The 25,528-nt window shown below is 45.6% G+C and overlaps 1 protein-coding gene across 1 annotated transcript; it reads right to left on the minus strand.

Annotated features, from left to right (window-relative positions):
- Positions 1–4,405: 4,405 nt before the first annotated feature.
- On the minus strand, positions 4,406–10,986 carry LOC121007973. The gene is made up of 4 exons (XM_040440242.1): positions 10,655–10,986; positions 9,935–10,058; positions 9,550–9,623; positions 4,406–5,330 (listed from the first exon to the last, which is right to left on the minus strand). Exons 1-4 carry the CDS (start codon positions 10,962–10,964, stop codon positions 4,798–4,800), a joined length of 1,041 nt encoding a protein of 346 aa, XP_040296176.1. The 5' UTR covers positions 10,965–10,986; the 3' UTR covers positions 4,406–4,797.
- Between the last annotated feature and the right edge of the window lie 14,542 nt (positions 10,987–25,528).

Genomic DNA, 25,528 nt, shown 5'->3' on the forward strand with positions numbered 1-25,528 from the left:
TCCCCTGACTTAGAATGAGCCGAACATGCGTCATTGGGTGATATATAGCACCCGATGACGCGTTCCGGCCAGCCAATCACTGTAATGCCAGTACCCAACATGGCTACCGCATTACAGTGAGGGCAGTACTTACCTGCACGCCTATTGGCTGCTTAGCAGCCACGAAATGTGCGGGGAGGAGACTCGAGCATGGCGCTCGAGCACATGCGGTACTCGGCCAAGTACCGCCATGTGCCGAGCACAGCGATGCTTGAGCTGAACTGATATTCTGCCGAGCATGCTCGCGCAACACTAGTGCTGTTTTATTCCATTCACTTGGAAAACATACTGTGGCGCCAATACATTTGTTCTTTTTGTTTATTAGAAGGGATTAGCTATGGATCTGCCCTTCACAGTGATGTAGATGGCGATACATTACACTGTAATACTGACGGCACAGTACCTACAGAAGGGATTAGCTATGGATCTGCCCTTCACAGTGATGTAGATGGCGATACATTACACTGTAATACTGACGGCACAGTACCTACAGAAGGGATTAGCTATGGATCTTGGTGCCCTTCACAGTGATGTAGACGGCGATACATTACACTGTAATACTGACGGCACAGTACCTACAGAAGGGATTAGCTATGGATCTGCCCTTCCCAGTGATGTAGATGGCGATACATTACACCTGTAATACTGTAATACTGACGGCACAGTACCTACAGAAGGGATTAGCTATGGATCTGCCCTTCACAGTGATGTAGATGGCGATACATTACACCTGTAATACTGTAATACTGGCGGCACAGTACCTACAGAAGGGATTAGCTATGGATCTTGGTGCCCTTCACAGTGATGTAGATGGCGATACATTACACTGTAATACTGTAATACTGACGGCACAGTACCTACAGAAGGGATTAGCTATGGATCTGCCCTTCACAGTGATGCAGACGGCGATACATTACACTGTAATACTGACGGCACAGTACCTACCCAAGGGATTAGCTATGGATCTTGGTGCCCTTCACAGTGATGTAGATGGCGATACATTACACCTGTAATACTGACGGCACAGTACCTACAGAAGGGATTAGCTATGGATCTGCCCTTCACAGTGATGTAGATGGCGATACATTACACCTGTAATACTGTAATACTGACGGCACAGTACCTACAGAAAGGATTAGCTATGGATCTTGGTGCCCTTCACAGTGATGTAGACGGCGATACATTACACCTGTAATACTGACGGCACAGTACCTACAGAAGGGATTAGCTATGGATCTGCCCTTCACAGTGATGTAGATGGCGATACATTACACCTGTAATACTGTAATACTGACGGCACAGTACCTACAGAAGGGATTAGCTATGGATCTGCCCTTCACAGTGATGTAGATGGCGATACATTACACCTGTAATACTGTAATACTGACGGCACAGTACCTACAGAAAGGATTAGCTATGGATCTTGGTGCCCTTCACAGTGATGTAGACGGCGATACATTACACCTGTAATACTGACGGCACAGTACCTACAGAAGGGATTAGCTATGGATCTGCCCTTCACAGTGATGTAGATGGCGATACATTACACCTGTAATACTGTAATACTGACGGCACAGTACCTACAGAAGGGATTAGCTATGGATCTTGGTGCCCTTCACAGTGATGTAGACGGCGATACATTACACCTGTAATACTGACGGCACAGTACCTACAGAAGGGATTAGCTATGGATCTGCCCTTCACAGTGATGTAGATGGCGATACATTACACCTGTAATACTGTAATACTGACGGCACAGTACCTACAGAAGGGATTAGCTATGGATCTTGGTGCCCTTCACAGTGATGTAGATGGCGAAACATTACACCTGTAATACTGACGGCACAGTACCTACAGAAGGGATTAGCTATGGATCTTGGTGCCCTTCACAGTGATGTAGATGGCGATACATTACACTGTAATACTGACGGCACAGTACCTACAGAAGGGATTAGCTATGGATCTTGGTGCCCTTCACAGTGATGTAGATGGCGATACATTACACCTGTAATACTGGAATACTGACGGCACAGTACCTACAGAAGGGATTAGCTATGGATCTTGGTGCCCTTCACAGTGATGAAGATGGCGATACATTACACCTGTAATACTGGAATACTGACGGCACAGTACCTACAGAAGGGATTAGCTATGGATCTTGGTGCCCTTCACAGTGATGTAGATGGCGATACATTACACCTGTAATACTGGCGGCACAGTACCTACAGAAGGGATTAGCTATGGATCTGCCCTTCACAGTGATGTAGATGGCGATACATTACACCTGTAATACTGGAATACTGACTGCACAGTACCTACAGAAGGGATTAGCTATGGATCTTGGTGCCCTTCACAGTGATGTGGATAGCGATACATTACACCTGTAATACTGTAATACTGACTGCACAGTACCTACAGAAGGGATTAGCTATGGATCTTGGTGCCCTTCACAGTGATGTAGATGGCGGTACATTACACCTGTAATACTGACGGCACAGAACCTACAGAAGGGATTAGCTATGGATCTTGGTGCCCTTCACAGTGATGTAGATGGCGATACATTACACCTGTAATACTGGCGGCACAGTACCTACAGAAGGGATTAGCTATGGATCTGCCCTTCACAGTGATGTAGATGGCGATACATTACACCTGTAATACTGGAATACTGACTGCACAGTACCTACAGAAGGGATTAGCTATGGATCTTGGTGCCCTTCACAGTGATGTGGATAGCGATACATTACACCTGTAATACTGTAATACTGACTGCACAGTACCTACAGAAGGGATTAGCTATGGATCTTGGTGCCCTTCACAGTGATGTAGATGGCGGTACATTACACCTGTAATACTGACGGCACAGTACCTACAGAAGGGATTATCTATGAATGCAGGTCACTAGGACGTAATGCACACAGCGATACACTCTCCCTGCCATCTCCCTGCAGTTTACGTTCCAAGCCTTCACACTGAGATTGGGCCACCAAGTTGGGTGACTATGATCAGGCAGAGGGTCCTGGGTATACCTTATTTATTGTGATTCGTGATGAAGTTTGGCAAATTGGCTGAATCAAATTTTTCAAAACTTCACTCATCTCTACTTAGGAGCATGGGATCATTACTGTCTATCAGATTCCGAAAGGTAGGGCTGATCCTTCATGGCGGTGCACAGGGGTGTAACTACCATAGTGGCAGACTATGTGACTGCTATGGGGCCCAGGGCAAGAGGGGGCCCAGTTGGGATCATCCCTCATTTACTGGGGGTGAAAACTTGGTCAGGACTCTACCCTCTAAAGGAACAACTTTTAGGAAATGAGGCAGTGGAAAAATTTGGCCAAGGGTCACTGAAATAGGTGTAGGCAGAAACCCCTCTGTCCTTTGTGGGTGCCTTGCTGCGGGGCCCTTACTTCTCTATGTACGCCACTGGCGGTGCGCGTAAGTTCTTCCCATTTTAGGGGAAGAGACATCTATGTATATCACATCGCCCTGCCCTTCTACAGGAGATGTTACTGACATGACCATCTACATCTTAGGGTCCATTCACACGTCCGTAGTGTATTGGGGATCTGAAAATTGCGGATCCGCAATACAACCGGCCGGCACCCCCATAGAACTGCCTCTTCTTGTCCGCAATTGTGGACAAGAATAGGACATGTTCTATTTTTTTCTGGAGCCGCGGACTGGAAGTTCAGGACCGCGCTCCGGAAATTCGGATGCAGACAGCACACTGTGTGCTGTCCGCATCCATTCCTGCCCCATAGAGAGTGAATGGGTCCGCACCGGTTCCGGATAATTGCGGAACGGATTTGGACACATTCTACAAACATGTGAATGGACCTTTAATGTTATTGCATCCATGTATGCACCAATGCTCTTCACAGATAAAAGTCCCGGTGATTATGCACAAGAGGTCCACACAAAAGCTAATACACTTATACACATACTTGCAGACTTCCCTGCAATGTCCAAGAGGCTCTCAGAAAAAGAGAAGACCTCCAAGACTTCCCAAATATCTGGCAAATATCCTGGGCTCTGCCTGGACGCCCTTCACGACATTCATTTACAAGTTGATATCACCAAATACTGGGGTGTCATTACATAGAGTGCCCCAGTGTCACATACAGCCTAGGACCATAAATGCGTCATTGCAAGGGCCAATGGTGGGCAAACATTTATGTGTAGACGTGCCCACCATTCAGTGACAAGGAACTTCTGACCTAAAATATGATATGAACAGCTATGAAATGATCACGACATCAGTATCTGACAAGTGTTTTATTGAAGCGTTTACTCTAAGATCTTCACTTGGAGCAGATCATTGATGCATCGCTTGGTCTCCCATTTTATATTATGTTGTTTTATATATATATATATTTTTTATTTTTATTAAATACAGATAAAGTTAAAATTTCAATGGAGATGAGGATGCTAAGAGGACTAAGTTTTGTGAGGCCTGTGGGCACCAGGAGTCAATATTACAGCGTCTTCAGTCACAAGTGGCATTGGCTTCATCATGGTTCGATGAGTCTAAACCAGAGATGCTCAACCTACAGCCCTCCAGCTGTTGTAAAACTACAACGTCCACCATGCCCTTCTGTAGGCTGATAGCTGTAGGCTGTCCGGGAATTATGGGAGTTGTAGTTTTCCAACAGCTAGAGGGCCGCAGGTTGAGCATGTCTAGTCTAAACAAAAAGGAAGAAATTGAATGAAAGGTGGAGGAGACTTGTTTGATGCAGTAGATTGAGTAGAATGTCACTAACGAAATATACGATTCCACCTCTTCCCCCTTTCATTGTTTGCAGTCTGAGCCCTGAGTTCGGCCTCACGTTTTGCCTGGTAGGCCAGCTTCTTCCTTTCAAGCTCTTCCTGTTTCCTTTGTAGTTCGCCCTCCATCTCCTTCTTTTCCTTCTCCTTCTGCCTGTCCAGCATCTCTTGTTGTCTCTTTAACCGTGCCATGAGTACGTCTTTGTCCAACACCCTCTGCCTGTCTAGATGGTCCTGCTGAAGCTTCTTCTCTTGGTCATGGACATAGTTTAGCACAAATTGCTTCCGTTCCTTCATTTCTTGCTTCGGATCTCGAGAATGGTCAATTCGGAATAATACCTCTTCAATAACTTGAGATAAAAAATTCAGGACTTCCTCGTGTCTTCCCCTTGTCTTCATACTGTCTTCCTGGGTGTAATTTTCAAAAGCAAATATCTTCTCTGCTCCAATGTTCCTGAATGCACCTATGGTTTTGGTCAGGCTTCCACTTGTCTTATAGGTGAGAACAACAATTGGGTTGATGCCTGTGAAGGAAGTAGAAGGGAATTATTTCCTGATGGACTCTGATCAAGTACACAAGGACATTAGGACTTCTAATGGTTCTACCAGTTTCACCATCTACTTTCAGCATTTCTGATCTTTAATTACCATTTCTTGGACATTGATGCAGGGGTCAAGATATGGAACAAGTTTGTCGCAAGTTGAAACGGGGCTTGATGAGGTGTCGTCAGACACCTTGATGATCACTATTTTAGCTGTTATTAGTCTGTAGATTTCTGTTAGAAAACCATTAGAAGATATTTAATGCATCAGCTGGAAGCAGCTTTCTACCTCCAAAGGCTATAGGAGATTTCTATGATGACCTATGGATGAGACAGGCTGCCATTTTGATAAGTTTCTGGTTGAAAAGTCCTACTCTACATCACACAGGAGAAGCTTTGGCTCCTGAAGGTTTTTTATATACATTATTCACAGCATTTGGAATATTGGTTCATGGTGCTAACTTTCCTTTGTACCCGGGGTGCACACACTTTTCTGATTCAAGGGCCACATTGTAATGTTGACCATTCTTAACAACCAAACTTAAATCTGAGAGATTTGTGGTATATCAAAAGTATACGCTATAAAAATCTGAAACAATAGGTGCCGGTTCCACTTCCAGGAACATGTAAATGGCTGCCTCTAACTAACACATAAATAGGGAGCGAGGGGCCCCATTCTTCTGATACATGGAGAACTTAGAGATGGCAACACAGGGCACCCTTAGTACTTCCCGTGCATGGCTCCTCTCTGAAGAAAGGGATGCAAGTGAGCTCTTAACAAGCTGTGCCTCTAATGCCACCAGATGTAAGGCCGCTATCCTATAAGTCAATGGTTGACACATTAACTAGGCCTTGAGACATGACTTGGATATTAAATAAGCCAGCATCTCACCTGCAGATGCTGTTTCGGGGTGATTGCCCCTCATCAGTACAGAGTAAAGAGGACTGGCCTAACTGAAAGAGTATTTAAACTAGGAAGGGGGGGCAAAAGAGTGAAAATAAAAGAGTCCAATTGCCCCCCAAAACAATGCCAGAACAGGTCAGAAGCACAGAGGTTAAGAAATGATAAGCTCAGAGTCCTGTCTACAAATGCTCGCAGTTTAGGTAAAAAAATCAATGAACTTGGGTCAATAATGGCATCTGAGAATGTAGATTTAGTGGCTGTTACGGAGACATGGTTTAATGAAAGAAATGACTGGGACATAACCATACCAGGGTACTCTTTATACAGAAGAGACAGAGAATGCAAGAAAGGAGGAGGAGTGGCCCTGTATGTGAAAGATAGCATTAAATCTAACCTAATACAAGTTGGTGAGGCCAACATAGAGTCAGTTTGGGTTACGTTGCAGTTTGCTAACCATGCAGTAACTCGTGTAGGTGTGATATATAGATCACCTGGTCAAGTTAAAGAACTAGATGATCTACTAGTTGAAGAAATAGCTAAAATGACAATGAAAGGAGAAGTTATCATTATGGGAGATTTCAATCTTCCAGATATAAACTGGAAAACCAAAATAGCAAGTTCTACCAGGAGTACAGATATTCTAAATTCCCTACTGGGGTTATCTCTACAACAATTGGTTGAGGAGCCAACCCGGAGGGAGGCCATTTTGGATTTGGTATTCACAAACGGGGATTCGGTATATGATGTCATTGTAGGCGAAACCTTGGGATCTAGTGATCACCAGTCAGTGTGGTTTAATATAAGAACTGTGAAAGAGTCCCACCACACAAAAACAAAAGTTTTAGATTTTAGAAAAACAGACTTTTCAAAAATGAAATTAGTCATAAATGAGTCCTTATCAGACTGGAACGGATTACATGGAGTCCAGGAGAAATGGGACTACTTAAAAGGTGCATTATTGAAGGCAACAGAAAATTGCATTAGACTCGTCAGTAAAAGCAAAAAAAGGAGGAGACCAATGTGGTACTCAGCAGAAGTGGCCCAAATCATTAAAAATAAAAAGCTAGCATTTTGTAATTATAAAAAAACCCAGAGCAATGAAGATAAGGAAATCTACAAGATTAGGCAGAGAGAGGTCAAGCAAGTTATAAGAACTTCTAAAGCGCAGGCAGAAGAAAAACTAGCTCAGTCTATGAAAAAAGGGGATAAGACATTCTTCAGATATATAAATGAAAAAAGGAAATTAAAACAAGGAATAACTAAATTAAAAACAAAGGACGGAAGGTATGTAGAAGAGAATAAATGGCTAGCCGACTGCCTTAATGAATACTTCTGTTCAGTTTTTACAAAAGAAAAAGGAGAAGGACCTCCACTAGAAAGAATGACTATTAAATCGTTTGATGCATGTATCTTTACAGAGGAAGATGTTCTAAGTTTGCTGTCTAAGGTGAAGACAGATAAGTCACAGGGGCCTGATGAGATACACCCAAAATTATTAAAAGAGCTTAGTGGTGAGCTGGCAAAACCGTTAACAGATTTATTTAACCAATCATTAGTAACAGGAGTCGTCCCGGAAGATTGGAAATTGGCAAATGTCGTGCCCATTCACAAGAAAGGTAGTAGGGAGGAATCGAGCAACTATAGACCAGTGAGTCTGACATCAATAGTAGGCAAATTAATGGAAACCCTATTAAATCCCATGGATTGCAAGATGAAAAACAACATGGGTTTACTTCAGGGAGATCATGTCAAACAAATCTTATAGATTTTTTTGACTGGGTGAATAAAATAATAGACGGTGGAGGTGCAGTAGACATCGCATATCTAGATTTTAGTAAGGCTTTTGACACTGTCCCACATAGAAGACTTATCAATAAACTGCAGTCATTGAGCATGGACTCCCATATTGTTGAGTGGATTAGGCAGTGGCTGAGTGACAGACAACAGAGGGTTGTAGTCAATGGAGAACATTCAAAACAAGGTAATGTTACCAGTGGGGTTCCACAGGGATCTGTACTGGGACCGATTTTGTTTAATATCTTCATAAGTGATATTGCAAAAGGCCTCGCTGGTAAGGTTTGTCTTTTTGCTGATGACACAAAGATATGCAACAGGGTTGATGTTCCTGGAGGGAAACGCCAAATGGAAAAGGATTTAGGAAAACTAGAAGAATGGTCAGAACTCTGGAAACTGAAATTTAATGTGGATAAGTGTAAGATAATGCACCTGGGGCGTAAAAACCCAAGGGCAGAATATAGAATATTTGACACAGTCCTGACCTCAGTATCTGAGGAAAGGGATTTAGGAGTAATTATTTCAGAAGACTTAAAGGTGGGAAGACAATGTAATAGAGCAGCACGAAATGCCAGCAGAATGCTTGGATGTATAGGGAGAGGTATAAGCAGTAGAAAGAGTGAAGTGCTTATGCCGCTGTACAGAACACTGGTGAGACCTCACTAGTATTGTGCGCAGTACTGGAGGCCATATCTCCAGAAGGATATAGATACTCTAGAGAGAGTTCAGAGAAGAGCTACTAAACTAGTACATGGATTGCAGGATAAAACTTACCAGGAAAGGTTAAAGGACCTTAATATGTATAGCTTGGAAGAAAGAAGAGACAGAGGGGATATGATAGAAACTTTTAAATACATAAAGGGAATCAACTCGGTAAAGGAAGAGAGCATATTTAAAAGAAGAAAAACTACCACAAGAGGACACAGTTTTAAATTAGAGGGGCAAAGGTTTAAAAGTAATATAAGGAAGTATTACTTTACTGAGAGAGTAGTGGATGCATGGAATAGCCTTCCTGCAGAAGTGGTAGCTGCAAATACAGTGAAGGGGTTTAAGCATGCATGGGATAGGCATAAGGCCATCCTTTATATAAGATAGGGCCAGGGGCTATCCATAGTATTCAGTATATTGGGCAGACTAGATGGGCCAAATGGTTCTTATCTGCCGACACATTCTATGTTTCTATGTTTCTATGTTTCTATGTAACTGGGTGAGAGCTCTGTCAGGATTTGGGGGGTACTATCTCTACCTTCCTCCTCTCTGATATGGACACTACATGTGGACAGACACACACAAGTCCAGATGATATCGGTTGCACAGAACGGCATTGCAGGCCTTGGGTGGTCCCCGACCACTGGTTGTGCACCTCAGCTTTACACTAATGTTGGAGAGAAGACAGCTCAGCCACAAGTGAGGCACCTGTCATTCCTGCTGTGGGTCCATGTCACGTGTTACTGTCACCTGTACGACACATGAACATCACATAGATGGGAGGTGTCCTCTTACCAGTCAGTTTGGCAGCATTAAGTAGTAAATGTTTTATCTCCTCATCTTCTGGAGGGTGGAGGCCTGTCTTCACACTGCCAAAGAGGAAACCAGATATCAGAGTCGTCTGTGGAATATACTTGATATTTGTTGGTAAGAGGTGACCCTCAAGTGATGATGTTGGATGTATGAAGATGGCGGCTGCTGCACAGAACTCAACTAAGCCTCACCCAGGTGGACAAAATGACCAGTGAGGCATCATAAGCCACTGACTAGGAGATCCATTCTGACTGACTCATGATCATAAGGGGAGGATATGCTTAATGTCAAAGACTTACAGTGCAATAGACTGGTCCGCATCCCGCGCCCCCACCCCGCGAACTGAACGCCAGTCATGGGTACGCACCTGTAAACAAAGACCGGGACGATGAAGTCAGAAGGTTTGATTTTAGTTTCTGCTCGGACAATTCTCTCTATAAGTCCAAATCCTTTGCTCCATTCCACTGTGTTCCCCAAAGGAAGCAAATTACCTGCAAATCATAAGATAATAATGACCCCTATAGTCATCATCATAAAGTAAGCGGGTTACCTGCAAACCATGAAATAGTAATAATCATCATCATCATCGAGGAAACAGATTATGTAAACCATGAAATAATAATAATAATAATAATAAATAATATAATGATACAGGTGACATTAAATAATAATAGTAACTATGGTAGCAGAGCTGCAGCAATAAATGTAGTAATAATACTAGTCACCCTGCGGTGGTATAGGTACTTATTATTGCTTATTACAAATACGCCATCAATCAGGATGACCCGGCTTACCGTTGTGTTACTCCTTTGACCATCGTGAGCACTCCGCATCGCGCACATACAGTAACATCGTGGGGTTTTTTTGCACCACAATATTGTGTCCGAACCATTTTCAGTTTGAGCCAAGTTTATGATTTGGATTGTTAAATGTGTGTAAATCAGTGATGTGATGCTCCACACATGTACACACGCTGTATCCTGACCGCAGCATGGGGTCCCGCACTGTGTGATGTATATCATGGCACATTGTCTATTGGCTGACTAATATGGCCACCAGAGATGTGTCCTCTGCTCCCCACACTTACCCAGCTGGGCAAAGATTTCTCCAGTTTCGTAGCTCCCCAGTTTGGCGTAACCTCGGTTGTCGACCAGGGTGATGTTACTGGTGAGCGGGTAGGTGAGTCTGTTCATCGTACACCCTCCATCTTTCACAGCAGACTGTGCCCAGTTCTGGTAGCCACCATCTTCCCAGACGTACAAGCAGCTGTTGATGAAGGAGGACTTACCATGTCCCATGAGGCCGAACAGCTGAATGAGGACTCGGTTAAAGCCCTGGCTGCCATTCCTACCATTGTGAAAGGTGAAGTGTTTAATTTTAGTCCTCAGCTTGTCCATGTCTGTTGCCTCCGGAGCTGCATTCCTCACTACATACTGTAGACACACAGACTCAAAGTCCTGGTTTACTGCGCTTTATTACAAAAGTTACTGATTAGTAGCCACGTGTGGTGGAGGGGAAGTCCCTGGCAGGTGGCATTTTTTCTTTCAAGCTTCCTTTTTGTCTTCAGGTGTATAATTACCGTCTTAGAAGTGACCACTCACGGGGTCACCCAGACCTCACATGAACTTGAGGACATTTACAGAAGTCATGCAGCAGTTTCCTGGTCAACAAAAGCTTTAAATGTTTGCACAAACATAGGGATGAGCGAACCTGTGGAAGTTCGGGTTCGCCAGGTCCGGACGGACTTCAGGTCAAAGTTCGGGCTCGGGTCCGGGTACCTGACCTCGCAAAGTTTGGTATGAACCTGAAGTTTGCAGTTAGGGTTCGCTCATCCCTACACAAATATCATTTTGTACAAAAAGTGTGCGGCAATTCTCTGCTGCTCTCACCCCTTTTAAGAAAGCAGGCAGATCCTAGAGGGAGGTGGCAGGACCACCATGACCCAATATACGGTATTTACAATAATTTACATCAGGAAACTTGAGTAAATCATAAATGGAGCCTGAGAAGAGCCTCTTCATAAAGATGGTGCACCTTACTCCAACATTTTATTACACAGGAGTATGGAACACCTTCCTCAATATAAAGGCTCCACTGTCCCTCACCTTTGGTATAGTGGTATGATGAGGCATGGAGGAGACCTCGCCCCTCCAGACTGTGTACTGCAATGCCTCATTCACACATCAATGTTTGCTCAGTGATTTTCATCAGTGATTGTGAGCCACAACCAGGACTGGAGCCTCCACAGACATGAGGCATAAGGGCAAGATCCGCTCCTGTTCTGTGATTGGAGCCGCTCCTGGGTTGGCTCACAATCACTGAAGAAAATCACTGACAGAACACTGACGTGTGAATGAGGCATTATTGTATTTTATTAAACAATGTTATAGCGCATGGACGGCCTCACGAACATCCTCCTGCTGTATGTGTGAACTGCACTTTGTGTGTTGTCCCTTCTGTCACAGGTTCAGGACACTATGGCCGGTTTATTCATAGGTGCGGATGCAGTGTCCCACTTCTTGATAACTTATGAATATGCTAATGTGATGTATTGCTATGTACCCAGTATATTCCAATAACAGGCTGTTTGGGTGTCATTCCAACCATTCACCAATAGGGGGTGCTGGCATCACTTAGATATAACAGAGAGGAAGTAGATGTTCAGAGAGAGAGAGTCAGAGAAAAGAGGAGGAAGTTAAAGAGGACCTTTCATCTGGCAAAACATTGTGAACTAAGTATCATGATCTGTACAGCGACGCCCAGGGATCTCACTGCACTTACTATTATCCCTGGGCGTCGCTCCGTTCTGCCGCTATGTCCTCCGGTATGTTCGGGGACTTGGTTATAGTAGGAGGAGACTGCCCTTGTTCTCCTGGGCGTCTCCTTCTCCTAGGCTGTGAGCTCTGCTCTGCGATTGGCCAGCGCTACAGCCTAGGAGAAGAAGACACCCAGGAGAACAAGGGCAGTCTCCTCCTACTATAACCATGTGACTGAACATACCGGAGGACATAGCGGAAGAATGGAGCGGCGCCCAGGGAGAATAGTAAGTGCAGTGAGATCCCTGGGCGCCGCTGTACAGATTATGACACTTAGTTCACAATGTTTGGACCGATGAAAGGTCCTCTTTAATGGAGGAGCAGAATAGGACTAGTCCACCATGAAGCTGCTGTTTTTAACCCCTTGGCCCTGATCAAGCTAAGGAAGCATGTAGAACAGTATTCCAGCAGTGCAGACCAGGGAGTCTACGTCTAAATATAGAGAAAGTCTAGCGGAGGTTAGAGCTTAATTAGCCAAGGGACTTCGCAAGCACCAGTGACCAGGAGAAGCCGAAAGGCGCCTGGACACAACCAGAGGACTATACGCGTCAATTGTCCTTTACCACATGCCTCTATGGACATAGTGGACCATAATTCTTCATTGAGCATCCTTTTCCAAAAAATGGAGCAGAAGACTGATGCCTGAGACCAGCCTGTGGATTGTACTGACCAGTAAGAGTTTATTATATCCAGTACTTCAGTGCTAGAGAGTGGACATAGTATAGCCAGATATAGAGAGAAGGACAACTCCTCAAATTACAATTGCCAAGCCTGTTACAGGGATTACAGTGGATATTATTGGGATTATCATCTCTGCCATATAAATGAACTGTACTGACTACCTGGAGTGGAGACAAGTGATTGGTTCAATTGTTTTACTACAACTAACTCCTCGTCTTTCCCACCACCAATCTTTGCACCTACGGGGCTGGCGTCACGAATAACCGAGGTCCCAGCCACAAAGCACCGTAAACACCACTACCATCAAGGGCACCTCGACTACCATCTGGCTGGTGATCTCCGTACTAGAGAGTGCCCCGGAGCATTTAGTGCTGTCTTCCCCTTCACTGCACGTCAGCCCAGGGAGGCTCTGCTAACCGTGAGTAAAAACAACTACTACCTCCATCGGCCCACTGTACCTCACGTGTTGTCCCTCCAGACCCGGTTGCTGCAGCTTCTATCCGATTTTATATAGACTGAGCTCTCTATACAGTTTAGGAATATTTCCTTTTTTATGCTGCCATCCAGTGACCAGTCTGTTTGGGCTGTTATTGCATTGTAGTCCATGCAGCAGGACCTTTGGGTCACACAGTCTCCTGTGCAGGTGCCCAAGACATTAGGAGCCTTGTGCTTTGCCCTTCATATCATACAATTGCAAAGCCTATAATGGTTCTCCTCATTGATTCTATTGTCCATGCCTTTTGCAATATGGCACTGTGAAGTGCAGACCATTATAGATGGAGACGATGGTTAGCCATGCCAGTGTGGAAGTGCATAGACATAGGGACCCCCCACGCTGAGTGAAGCTGCTGGAGACTTTATGTTGGCCAGCCGTCCCAGCCTGTAAGTGTGGGTGTTTGTGTGTGTGATGGAGCCCCGTGATCTGGGGACCAGAGGGGCTCTGCAGCAGGAGGCTGAGTTGATGCCTGGGCACTTGACCAGACATTGTCAGTTGTCTGTGCTGGAGCTGTAAGATGGTCCTCAAAGTCACATTGCTGACCCTGAGGTATCCTGTAGTAGCAGTTGCTGAAGACTGTGCCTGTATAGCGGTGTAGAACACTGTGCCTGTATAGCGGTGTAGAACACTGTGCCTGTATAGCGGTGTAGAACACTGTGCCTGTATAGCGGTGTAGAACACTGTGCCTGTATAGCGGTGTAGAACACTGTGCCTGTATAGTGGTGTAGAACACTGTGCCTGTATAGCGGTGTAGAACACTGTGCCTGTATAGTGGTGTAGAACACTGTGCCTGTATAGCGGTGTAGAACACTGTGCCTGTATAGCGGTGTAGAACACTGTGCCTGTATAGCGGTGTAGAACACTGTGCCTGTATAGCGGTGTAGAACACTGTGCCTGTATAGCGGTGTAGAACACTGTGCCTGTATAGAGGTGTAGAACACTGTGCCTGTATAGCGGTGTAGAACACTGTGCCTGTATAGCGGTGTAGAACACTGTGCCTGTATAGGGGTGTAGAACACTGTGCCTGAATAGGGGTGTAGAACACTGTGCCTGTATAGGGGTGTAGAACACTGTGCCTGTATAGCGGTGTAGAACAATGTGCCTGTATAGCGGTGTAGAACACTGTGCCTGTATAGCGGTGTAGAACACTGTGCCTGTATAGCGGTGTAGAACACTGTGCCTGTATAGTGGTGTAGAACACTGTGCCTGTATAGTGGTGTAGAACACTGTGCCTGTATAGCGGTGTAGAACACTGTGCCTGTATAGCGGTGTAGAACACTGTGCTTGTATAGCGGTGTAGAACACTGTGCCTGTATAGCGGTGTAGAACACTGTGCCTGTATAGGGGTGTAGAACACTGTGCCTGTATAGTGGTGTAGAACACTGTGCCTGTATAGTGGTGTAGAACACTGTGCCTGTATAGCGGTGTAGAACACTGTGCCTGTATAGTGGTGTAGAACACTGTGCCTGTATAGCGGTGTAGAACACTGTACCTGTATAGCGGTGTAGAACACTGTGCCTGTATAGCGGTGTAGAACACTGTGCTTGTATAGCGGTGTAGAACACTGTGCCTGTATAGCGGTGTAGAACACTGTGCCTGTATAGGGGTGTAGAACACTGTGCCTGTATAGTGGTGTAGAACACTGTGCCTGTATAGCGGTGTAGAACACTGTGCCTGTATAGTGGTGTAGAGCACTGTGCCTGTATAGCGGTGTAGAACACTGTGCCTGTATAGCGGTGTAGAACACTGTGTATGTATAGCGGTGTAGAACACTGCGCCTGTATAGGGGTGTAGAACACTGTGCCTGTATAGCGGTGTAGAACACTGTGCCTTGCAGTAACACACATAGGGAGTCTGCTGTGGTAGTGATAATACTGTGAGTCCGTATGACCTGCAGATGAGAGGCGTCGCTCTTAGAATCACTGCACACTGCACTTATTTGGGCAGTCACGGGCCCAAAACTGACCAAATAACTCCAGTGTGAACTCAGCCTTACAGGTCGATGTTAGCGCCAAGAAGAAGCGCACTCCTCTTACACCGTCGTCAGCTGACTCCACATAGATGTCTACAGAACCTGTTCTGTTAACCCCTAATACAAGTAGAGCCCCCGACAGAGAGGAGAGGGGGTCAGCAGTAAATTTGTGTGGACGTAACTGATTATTTTTCCCTATTAGTGGAATTACTTATTTATAAAACAACGTGAACCCCCCAAAATCAATAGTAGCAGAATGCAATTTCATCTCAATTACAGAATCAAGGACTAATGGAATTACTTGTGTAAAAAAACAAGGTGTAAAACCAAAAACATGAAAAAATAGAGCGTTATTTCACCCCAATTAGAGAATCAAGGCGTTATAGAATGACTTATGTATAAAACAACGAGGACACCCCAATAGCAGCAGTATTAGACCGCTATTTCACCCCAATTACTGAATCAAGGTGTAGTAGAATTGGGACACTGTTCTATTGGCCCCGGCACTCTCCCTGTGCTCTCCCTGTAGTGTGGATAAAGTCTCACTATCATCTCCCTAAACTCTCCCTGCTGCTCCCTGAACTCTTACTTCCATTTTTTGAGAAATAAAGTCTTTTCTAATCACTGTCCCTAGTGCCTCTCACGTCTCTCCCTGCACTAAGTTCACTGTAAAATGGCGGAGACCGAGGAGGCTGAGACCTTTTATAGTAAAACCAAGAACAAGCCTCAATATACAAAGCTATGAGTCTGGGCAAAGAATTGGAAACCAATATAAACCTTCAGTGTTGTTAATCGACAAACAACAACAAAAAATGCCCAAAGTAATCAAAAATATAATTAATTTTATTGTAATAAATATATAACATATCGTGATGTACATAAAAATAACAGGGAAAAGAACCAGCAGAAAGGCACGTGCCGCACTGGCCTATACCGCTGTCACCCACCAAAAGATGTAAAACATGTCAGGTATACAGATTGTGTATATATATATATAAATAATCCAGTCGCTGAAAAAACAATAATAATAATACTACTATGGCTCAGTATAGGACATTAAATCATCATCTAAATACATAACCGTCAGAGGGGACACAGCTCTAGAGTGAAGTCTCAGTAAGGATAATAGAGATGATGGAGACAATAGTCAGAGACAGGGATTCAGCAGAGGCTAAGTCTAGAGACAAGAGGGAGGATTAGTCCCTCAGGAGAGAAAAATGCCAGACCCTATAGTAAAGGGTAAACTGAGCCCAACAGAAAGTCATAATCAAATCAATGTATACCGCAAGACATGATGGGGGGTGAAGACAGCAGCCCAGGTCAGGATAGGAACCTCGACGCATGTTTCGCCTCAGCTTCGTCGGGAGGTAAGTAACATGTAGCCATACGCCCCTATTTATATCTCCCATAAATACCAGGTGCATATGATGTAGGTAAAAGTCAAAACAGCTGATGCCTAATACCGAGCGCTTCATACCTGGTGATGCACGCCGAGCCAGCAATGGCGACGCCGCACTCGTCAGGAGGAGGTGTGGAACGTACGCCATGCGTTCCAGCCCGCCTCCCAAGGATACGTCCCCACATGACCCCGCGCACAGCGCACCACGGCAGAGCGCTGCATCAGCTGATCTGGTAACCAGGATACCTGGGTAAATAGAAATGTGCTCAGCGCATCAGCCCCAACAATAAGGAGTCCGGCATATGGGAGACATGAGCCATACAGACTAAAATAGGAATACATACAAATATAGATGTAGATATAGACAGAGGGATAGACATTTTTAGGCGATCTCTACATAGCATGGGATAGATTACTAAGTATGGTAACCAGACATTAAAGAATATACCTAAATTAAGTAGTTATACCATACTGCATTTCATAAATTGCATGATTAGAACATAGTGTAAAAAAATTGATTATCCTATAACCAACCAATTACGGTAATTAATCAATAATAAAGATAATCCATATATAAAGTGCAGAATACATAATCAAAAAAGGAAAATTAATAATATAATAAAAATAATAATAAATACATAAGAGTGAGAATTCATAATAACAGTGTCTGAAATACTGACACATACAAGTGATGATTCAGAACAGCAGTGTCAGAGATACCGATAACCATCATAAACTATTGATCATAGTAGTGTAGGAAGTGCTGACATCACAAGGAATGCTGACATCAGCTTAAAGTGACAAAGTGTAATACCCATCAAAACCTATGACTCATAGTGCTGTCACAATACCCAGTGCTACAAAGATGTGTATATGTGAACATATCCATAACAATAGAACAGAAAAGTCAAAAATGTACATACAGAATAAAAACCTGTAATAATACATAATAAGAACCAAACATGTATTATCAAGACAATATCCCATGATACTGTCGCTGCAATAATTCATCTTCATGTTCTCATTCCATGCAGTCCAGCCCTCTCGTCACATATCACAGATATCATCATAACATTCCTTCCAAAGAATCCGATATAGATCCATTCTCCAATCAAAGCCCCAGTGACATCTTTTTTGGACTCCCTAAAACTTCCCAAATTAACGGACAACCAAAGAGAAACCTTACAATCCCCTTTCACAGAAGAGGAACTCCAAATGCTATAAAGAGTCTCCCCAAAGGTAAAGCCCCAGGACCTGATGGCCTCCCAGCCCTCTATTTTTGCTCCTTCAGTAAAACCTTACTTCCACACCTTTTGGCCATATGTAACAACTCATTGCAGGGATCCCCTCTTACGTCAGATATGACCAGAGCCCATATAATAATAATACCTAAAGAAGGAAAGGATCCAGGCTACTGTGCAAACTATCGCCCCATATCTCTTCTAAATTTAGACTTAAAATTATTGGCTAAAATGTTAGTGTAACGGATCGCCTGGCACCCCGACTGGGTACCTCCGTTGATGGATGCTCCTAGCGTTTCCTGAGGTTTCCAAGCCCTCTGGCAGACACCACAATCACCGAACCGAAGAAGCAGATAAATCCTCTTCAAGCCTATGAATGCTGTAGGCAGTTGAATAGGAACCATTTCACTCCTAGCAGTCAAACTGGGACAGCATGCAATAAATCCTCCCCCAAGAATGAGATGACACTTCACCTTGAGGGATAAAAGAGGAACTGACTTTATTTAGACACAGCACACTACTTTAAACCCCCCAACAGCCTCATTTACATACAATAGTGCACCTAGGACAAGGGATGGACTGGGACAATAAAGTGGCCCTGGACTTCAGCCAGACCGGCCCACTTTATTTTTCCCAAACACACTCAAAAAAAAACATAAGTAAAAACATTCCACTGTAAGTATAAACAGGTTTTTTATTTTTACTCTTAATTTAGAAAAAAAAAAATCTGTGAATGGCACTGTTATGGAGGGGATCTGTGAATGGCACTTTTATGGAGGGGATCTGTGGATGGCACTGTTATGGAGGGGATCTGTGGATGGCACTGTTATGGAGGGGATCTGTGGATGGCACTGTTATGGAGGGGATCTGTGGATGGCACTGTTATGGAGGGGATCTGTGGATGGCACTTTTATGGAGGGGATCTGTGGATGGCACTGTTATGGAGAGGATCTGTGGATGGCACTGTTATGGAGGGGATCTGTGGATGGCACTGTTATGGAGAGGATCTGTGGATGGCACTGTTATGGAGGGGATCTGTGGATGGCACTGTTATGGGGGGATCTGTGGATGGCACTGTTATAGAGGGGGATCTGTGGATGGCACTGTTATGGAGGGGATCTGTGGATGGCACTGTTATGGAGGGGATCTGTGGATGGCACTGTTATGGAGGGGATCTGTGGATGGCACTGTTATGGAGGGGATCTGTGGATGGCACTGTTATGGAGGGGATCTGTGGATGGCACTGTTATGGAGAGGATCTGTGGATGGCACTGTTATGGAGGGGATCTGTGGATGGCACTGTTATGGAGAGGATCTGTGGATGGCACTGTTATGGAGGGGATCTGTGGATGGCACTGTTATGGGGGGATCTGTGGATGGCACTGTTATAGAGGGGGATCTGTGGATGACACATACCGTATATAGCATCTTATGCTATGTGTCATCCACAGATACCCCTCCATAACAGTGCCATTCACAGATACCCTCCATAACAGTGCCATCCACAGATCCCCCCCATAACAGTCATCCACAGATCCCCCCATAATAGTGTCATCCACAGATCCCCCCATAACAGTGTCATCCACAGATCCCCTCCATAACAGTGTCATCCACAGATCCCCCATAACAGTGTCATCCACAGATCCCCCCATAACAGTGTCATCCACAGATCCCCCCCATAACAGTGTCATCCACAGATCCCCCTCCATAATGGTGCCATCCACAGATCCCCCCCATAAGTGTCATCCACAGACCCCCCGGCCCCCCCCATAAGTGTCATCCACATGACAGACCCCCCCCCCATAACAGTGCCATCCACGGATCCCCCGCCCTCCCTATAACAGTGCCGTCATCCATAGATCCCCCTCCCCGCCACTCACAGTAGTATACATTAATAAATCGGTATCCTGCAGGCTGCAGACAGTAACTTTAATTTTAACACAGCGCTCATCTCTTTACTACCTTACATTCAGCAATCAGCTCCCTCCACCCTCCAGCCTCCAGTAACAAGTGCGGGCGGCAGCGCTCACTCACTGATGTCACGCGCCTGCGCCGCCTAGTGGGAGGAGCAGGCGTGTGACGTCAGTGAGTGAGCGCCGCCCCCACACTGCCTGCTGTTACTGGAGCTGAGTCAGTTAGTAAAGAGATGAGCGCTGATTTTAAAGTGTTAACACACTGACAGCAAAAAAATTAAAATGGCTCGGGACCGACCGGCCGGGCCCCCCCGGGGTCCGGGCCCCTTACTGGGGTATCTGCTTTACCCCCCTGATGGCGGCCCTGGCCGGCCCATAATTCGATCGGCCCACCGGGATTCTCCCGGTACTCCCGATGGCCAGTCCATCGCTGCCTAGGACTATGGTACAAGGAAGGGTGGGGGCCAGACAATAGCAAGGGCTGATGGGAGATGGAGGAGGGACAGAGCAGCTGGTTTAAACTGGTGTCCCTGCGACTAACACATTGCTGGAGAAACAATGGGACAGGAAAAGGGGGAGGAGAAGAGGCACAGACAACAATGCCTGTAACATGCAAACATTACAGTAAAAGCAGATATATACAGTCCACAACACACAGCAATACAATTTAACCGAACCCATAATAACATACATAATATTTAAGACAGCCTGAATGCAATCTGCTACACAGTCTTAAAGGGGCATTGTTCCTAAAAGTCATAATATGTCCACGGATGGCCATTAAAGGGCCAGTAGCAGCAATATAAAAATGCCCAAATATTGCATTTAAACGTACCAATTTACCAGGGGCCATAGTCAGCAGGTAGGAGGCGGGCAGCCAGGCCTCTCCAATGCCCAGTGGCGAGGCGGGTTCCGCCACATTTCTCCCCTTTCCCATTGAGACTATCCAGACTCCAGGCGGTCTGGGGCTCTGATAGTCAGCCGGCCTTTCTCCAAGGGTGTAGTTGTCCCAATGGCCCCCTGCCGCTTGTGCCCAGTTGTAGATCCATGACTTGGGGGGAAGGTAACCAGGGTGCCCTCTCCCCTGGTTGAACAAAGCTGTTGCTGGGGGGAAGGGGTAACAGGCTCCTCTCTCTGCGACACCCTCCCTTGTTGTAGGGGAAAACAGAATGCCTCTCATTCCAATACATTGTCCTGTTGTTGTGGACCAGGACAGACTGTCCATATCCCCAGTGGTGCAGGTACAGAGACTACGGTCCCATCTGCACTGTTGTGGGGCTTACTGTCTCCCCTTGGTGTGCTTGGCTGCCGCTGGGGAGAGGGGGTAACAAGCTCCTCTCCCTTACACACTTTCAGCCGCTGGGGAGAGGGGGGTACAAGCCAGCCCTGTAACAAGGGGGTCGGTGGAGCAGAGGCCAGCAGCGCTCTGCACAGTTGCCAGCTCTTCTGCTGGAGGGACTGGAGTACAGTCCTGCTGGGTAGTAAGGGGACAAGTAGGGCAGAGGCCAGCGGCGCTCTGCCCAGATGCCAGCTCTTCTGCTGGGAGGGGGCCAGAGGGGGCTAACGACTCCTCTACTGACCCCAGTACCTGGTTTGGAGTTGGCTGTGGAGGGGAGGGGTTGCTTAACCTCCTCCTCCTGGTACTGCTGCTGTTGGGGAGAGAGACCGGCGCTCTCCCCTCCCTGTAAAGCACTCTGCCGCTGGGAAGGAAGGACGACACACTTCTCTCCCTGTATTACCCCCATCTGGAGTTGGAGATCTGGGCCAGCTGCCCCGTATCCCTGTAGGGCCGGTAGAGAGATCTCGGTCCCATCTCCACCTGCCATCTGTGGGTCTTCCCAGGACCAGTCTGTGAGGTCTCTCAACATTTGCGAGTAAGGACCACCTGCGTCCACACCTGGAAACTCCGGCTGCTGCTGAGGGTCTGGGCCAGCTGCCCAGCATCCCGGTGGAGAGCCCTCGGTCCCGTCTCCACCTGCCTGTTGTGGTTCCTCACAGGACCAGTCTATGAGGACCCCTACTTCGGGTTCCTCTCTCTGCCTCAAGGGGAGACTGCTTACCTCCTCTGATGCAGCCTCTGCTCTGCTGCTGTAACACTCCCTCCGCTGGGCAATTTCTCTCTCTTTCGCCAGTCGGAATTCTCGTTCCATCCTTGCTTGTCGCTTGGCTGTGACCTGGTTCCAGATGGCCTGGCATATATCCATGGACACGTTATCTCCATACTGGGCCACTCGCTGCCTCACCTCGGCCAGCCAGTCATCTTCAGAGCCTTCCATACTTGTCTGCTTCAAGTCGCTGGATACCTCTGCTCCTAGGGGCGCTGCACGATTGCTAGCATTTGCCCTCAATTTGTAACTCCACACGTTACCGGTGTCTCCGAGCTGCTTCTCCTCGCACTAGGACGCCATCCCACTGCTTGCCACCAATGTAACGGATCACCTGGCACCCCGACTGAGTACCTCCGTTGACTGATGCGCCTAGCGTTTCCTGAGGTTTCCAAGCACTCTGGCAGACACCACAATCACCGAACCGAAGAAGCAGATAAATCCTCTTCAAGCATATGAATGCTGTAGGCAGTTGAATAGGAAACCATACGAATAGGTTTACACTCCTAGCAGTCAAACTGGGACAGCATGCAATAAATCCTCCCCCAAGAATGATACGACACTTCACCTTGAGGGATAAAAGAGGAACTGACTTTATTTAGACACAGCACACCTACTTTAAACCCCCCAACAGCCTCATTTACATACAATAGGGCACCTAGGACTATGGTACAAGGAAGGGTGGGGGCCAGACAATAGCAAGGGCTGATGGGAGATGGAGGAGGGACAGAGCAGCTGGTTTAAACTGGTGTCCCTGCGACAACACATTGCTGGAGAAACAATGGGACAGGAAAAAGGGGGAGGAGAAGAGGCACAGACAACAATGCCTGTAACATGCAAACATTACAGTAAGAGCAAGATATATACAGTCCACAACACATAGCAATACAATTTAACCGAACCCATAATAACACACATAATATTTAAGACAGCCTGAATGCAATCTGCTACACAGTCTTAAAGGGGCATTGTTCCTAAAAGTCATAATATGTCCACGGATGGCCATTAAAGGGCCAGTAGCAGCAATATAAAAATGCCCAAATATTGCATTCAAACGTACCAATTTACCAGGGGCCATAGTCAGCAGGTAGGAGGCGGGCAGCCAGGCCTCTCCAATGCCCAGTGGCGAGGCGGGTTCCGCCACAGTTAGCAATACGTTTATCCGCTTATTTACCTTCATTGATACATAGGGACCAGACGGGCTTCGTAAAGGGGAGGGAGGGCCGAGACAACACAGCGAGAATACTGAATATTCTTTTCCACGCCAACAAAACTCTCTCTTCCACTAGCCTTCTTAAGCACTGATGCTGAGAAGGCCTTTGGTAGAGTTAACTGGGCATTTATGAAGACCACTCTTAATAAATTCGGCCTGCCTGATCCCTTTGTAGAAGCCGTCTTCTCAATGTACAGAAATGCCTCAGCAGCCATTACAGTGAACAACACCCTATCCCCTACCTTTCCTATCAGAAATGGCACTAGACAGGGCTGTCCCCTCTCCCCTCTGATCTTTGTCCTAATCATGGAGCCACTTCTCCAGGCCAGTAGACAAGATAGGAAGATCAAGGGTTTCAAAATAGGCTCTCAGGAGCACAAGACAGCCGTTTTTGCGGACGGCCTCCTAGTTATAACCTCAAATCCAGAGACATCCCTATCTGTCATTTACGACATATTAGAGACATTTAGCCCCTTATCAAATTTTAATATCAACATGAAAAAATCTGACTTTTTGAGTCTAGGCCTTAAACCCAATATAAAGAAAAACCTTGAGATGAAATCTCCTTTCAATTAGAACGCCCCATATCTTACTTACATAGGAGAAAAGATAGGACCCGAACAACGTAACCTATTCCAACTTAACTATCTCCCACTGCTGAAATCCATTCAGGACCAGCTCTCCAATCTACATTTCCCAACATTATCATGGTTTGGGCGCAAAAACCTAGTAATGTCCCTAGTAACCCCCAGATTGAACTATCTTCAACAAGTCCTCCCAATTCTGATACCGAAATCATTCTACAAATCCTTAACCCAAAGTATCCGCTCCTTCATTTTGGAGTGGTAAAAGATCCAGATTGTCTATAGCACTCCTGCAGAAACCCAAACACTCCGGGGCCATAGGCCTTCCTAATCCGTTATTATACGGCAGAGCTATATTTATGTCCAGAATATTAGACTGGTTTAGACAACCACCACATAGATCCTGGGTTGATATGGAAGCAGCCAACCTCTCGATTTCCCACAGGAATCATTTAATAGGTGCAACAAACCTTATAATACCTCCCTCTCGAACCAATTCTGTGGTTAGAGCAACCATGGATACTTGGAAATGGTTTCAGACTTCTGAGTGGGGTTTCCCCTTACCTTCCCCGCTAATACAATGGAGAGACGTGATTAATGCTGCCCCATTAGAATTGAGACAAACTCTTCCAATTGACATTCGACAATTGGAAATACCATTACTTTCTCTCTACGATGAAAAAGGCTCAGTGCTCTATGGAGAAACCCTTGTATCCGTCTTCCCAATATTAAAGAAACATCTGCCCCTGATTTCATTTCTTAGAGCATTCATATCCAAACACATCCCAAAACAAGCTCTTCTCAGACCTATCACCTGGTTTGAAAGCCTAATAGTTAGATCATCCCCATTGACAAAACCGATTTTAAACCTTCACAAAGTACTTAATGCCCCCCCCCCCCCCCTCCCTCAAAACAAAATTAGCATGTGTGGGTTCTTGGGAACGCGATTTGGGCATATCCTTCACACCAGAAGAATGTTCTAATATATTCTAAATACCCCACACTACTTCAAGATGTGTTAGGATCCAGGAAAACGAATAAGATTCTCACCAGGTGGTACAGAATGCCCGATTATCACCTGTAGATATGATTAGGCAAATAATGACATTTGCTGGTGCTGCCAGGTCGAAAAAGAATAATTTTATCATATATGGTGGTCATGCCCACCGTTACAGAAATGGTGGAATAAGATTTTTACTAAATGTAACAAGATATGTGGTACAAAAATCTCCTCAACTGGCCTTGCTGGGTTTCTCTGCCGTTATTCTGGGGGTGGAGCTACCTCTCTATTTAAAAAACTCCTAACCAGTGCACGACTTTTAATACCTAGACATTGGCTCACACAGGAGCTTCCCTCTATGGAGCAGTGGATAGGTAAGGTTGACACTATTTATAGATTCAAAGAATTGGCTGCCTGGAAGAATCACAACTTTCCTACATTTAAAACTACTTGGAAAACTTGGGAACAATATAGGAATTTTAGCAGGGAAAACCCATGATTCACTTATACCATGATATTTTATGTCATCATTAGAGTATTA

This window comes from Bufo bufo, chromosome 7 (genome assembly GCF_905171765.1).
Source record: "Bufo bufo chromosome 7, aBufBuf1.1, whole genome shotgun sequence".
NCBI lineage: Eukaryota > Metazoa > Chordata > Amphibia > Anura > Bufonidae > Bufo > Bufo bufo.

Excerpts from the sequence above, each read along its gene's own strand:
- LOC121007973 (XM_040440242.1), bottom strand. The coding sequence starts at position 10,964 with ATGGACAAGCTGAGGACTAAAATTAAACACTTCACCTTTCACAATGGT. Across the intron at positions 10,059-10,654 it reads AGAAATCTTTGCCCAGCTGG|GTAATTTGCTTCCTTTGGGG; the intron begins GTAAGTGTGGGG and ends TATGATTTGCAG. Across the intron at positions 9,624-9,934 it reads GTCCCGGTCTTTGTTTACAG|TGTGAAGACAGGCCTCCACC; the intron begins GTGCGTACCCAT and ends CCTCTTTGGCAG.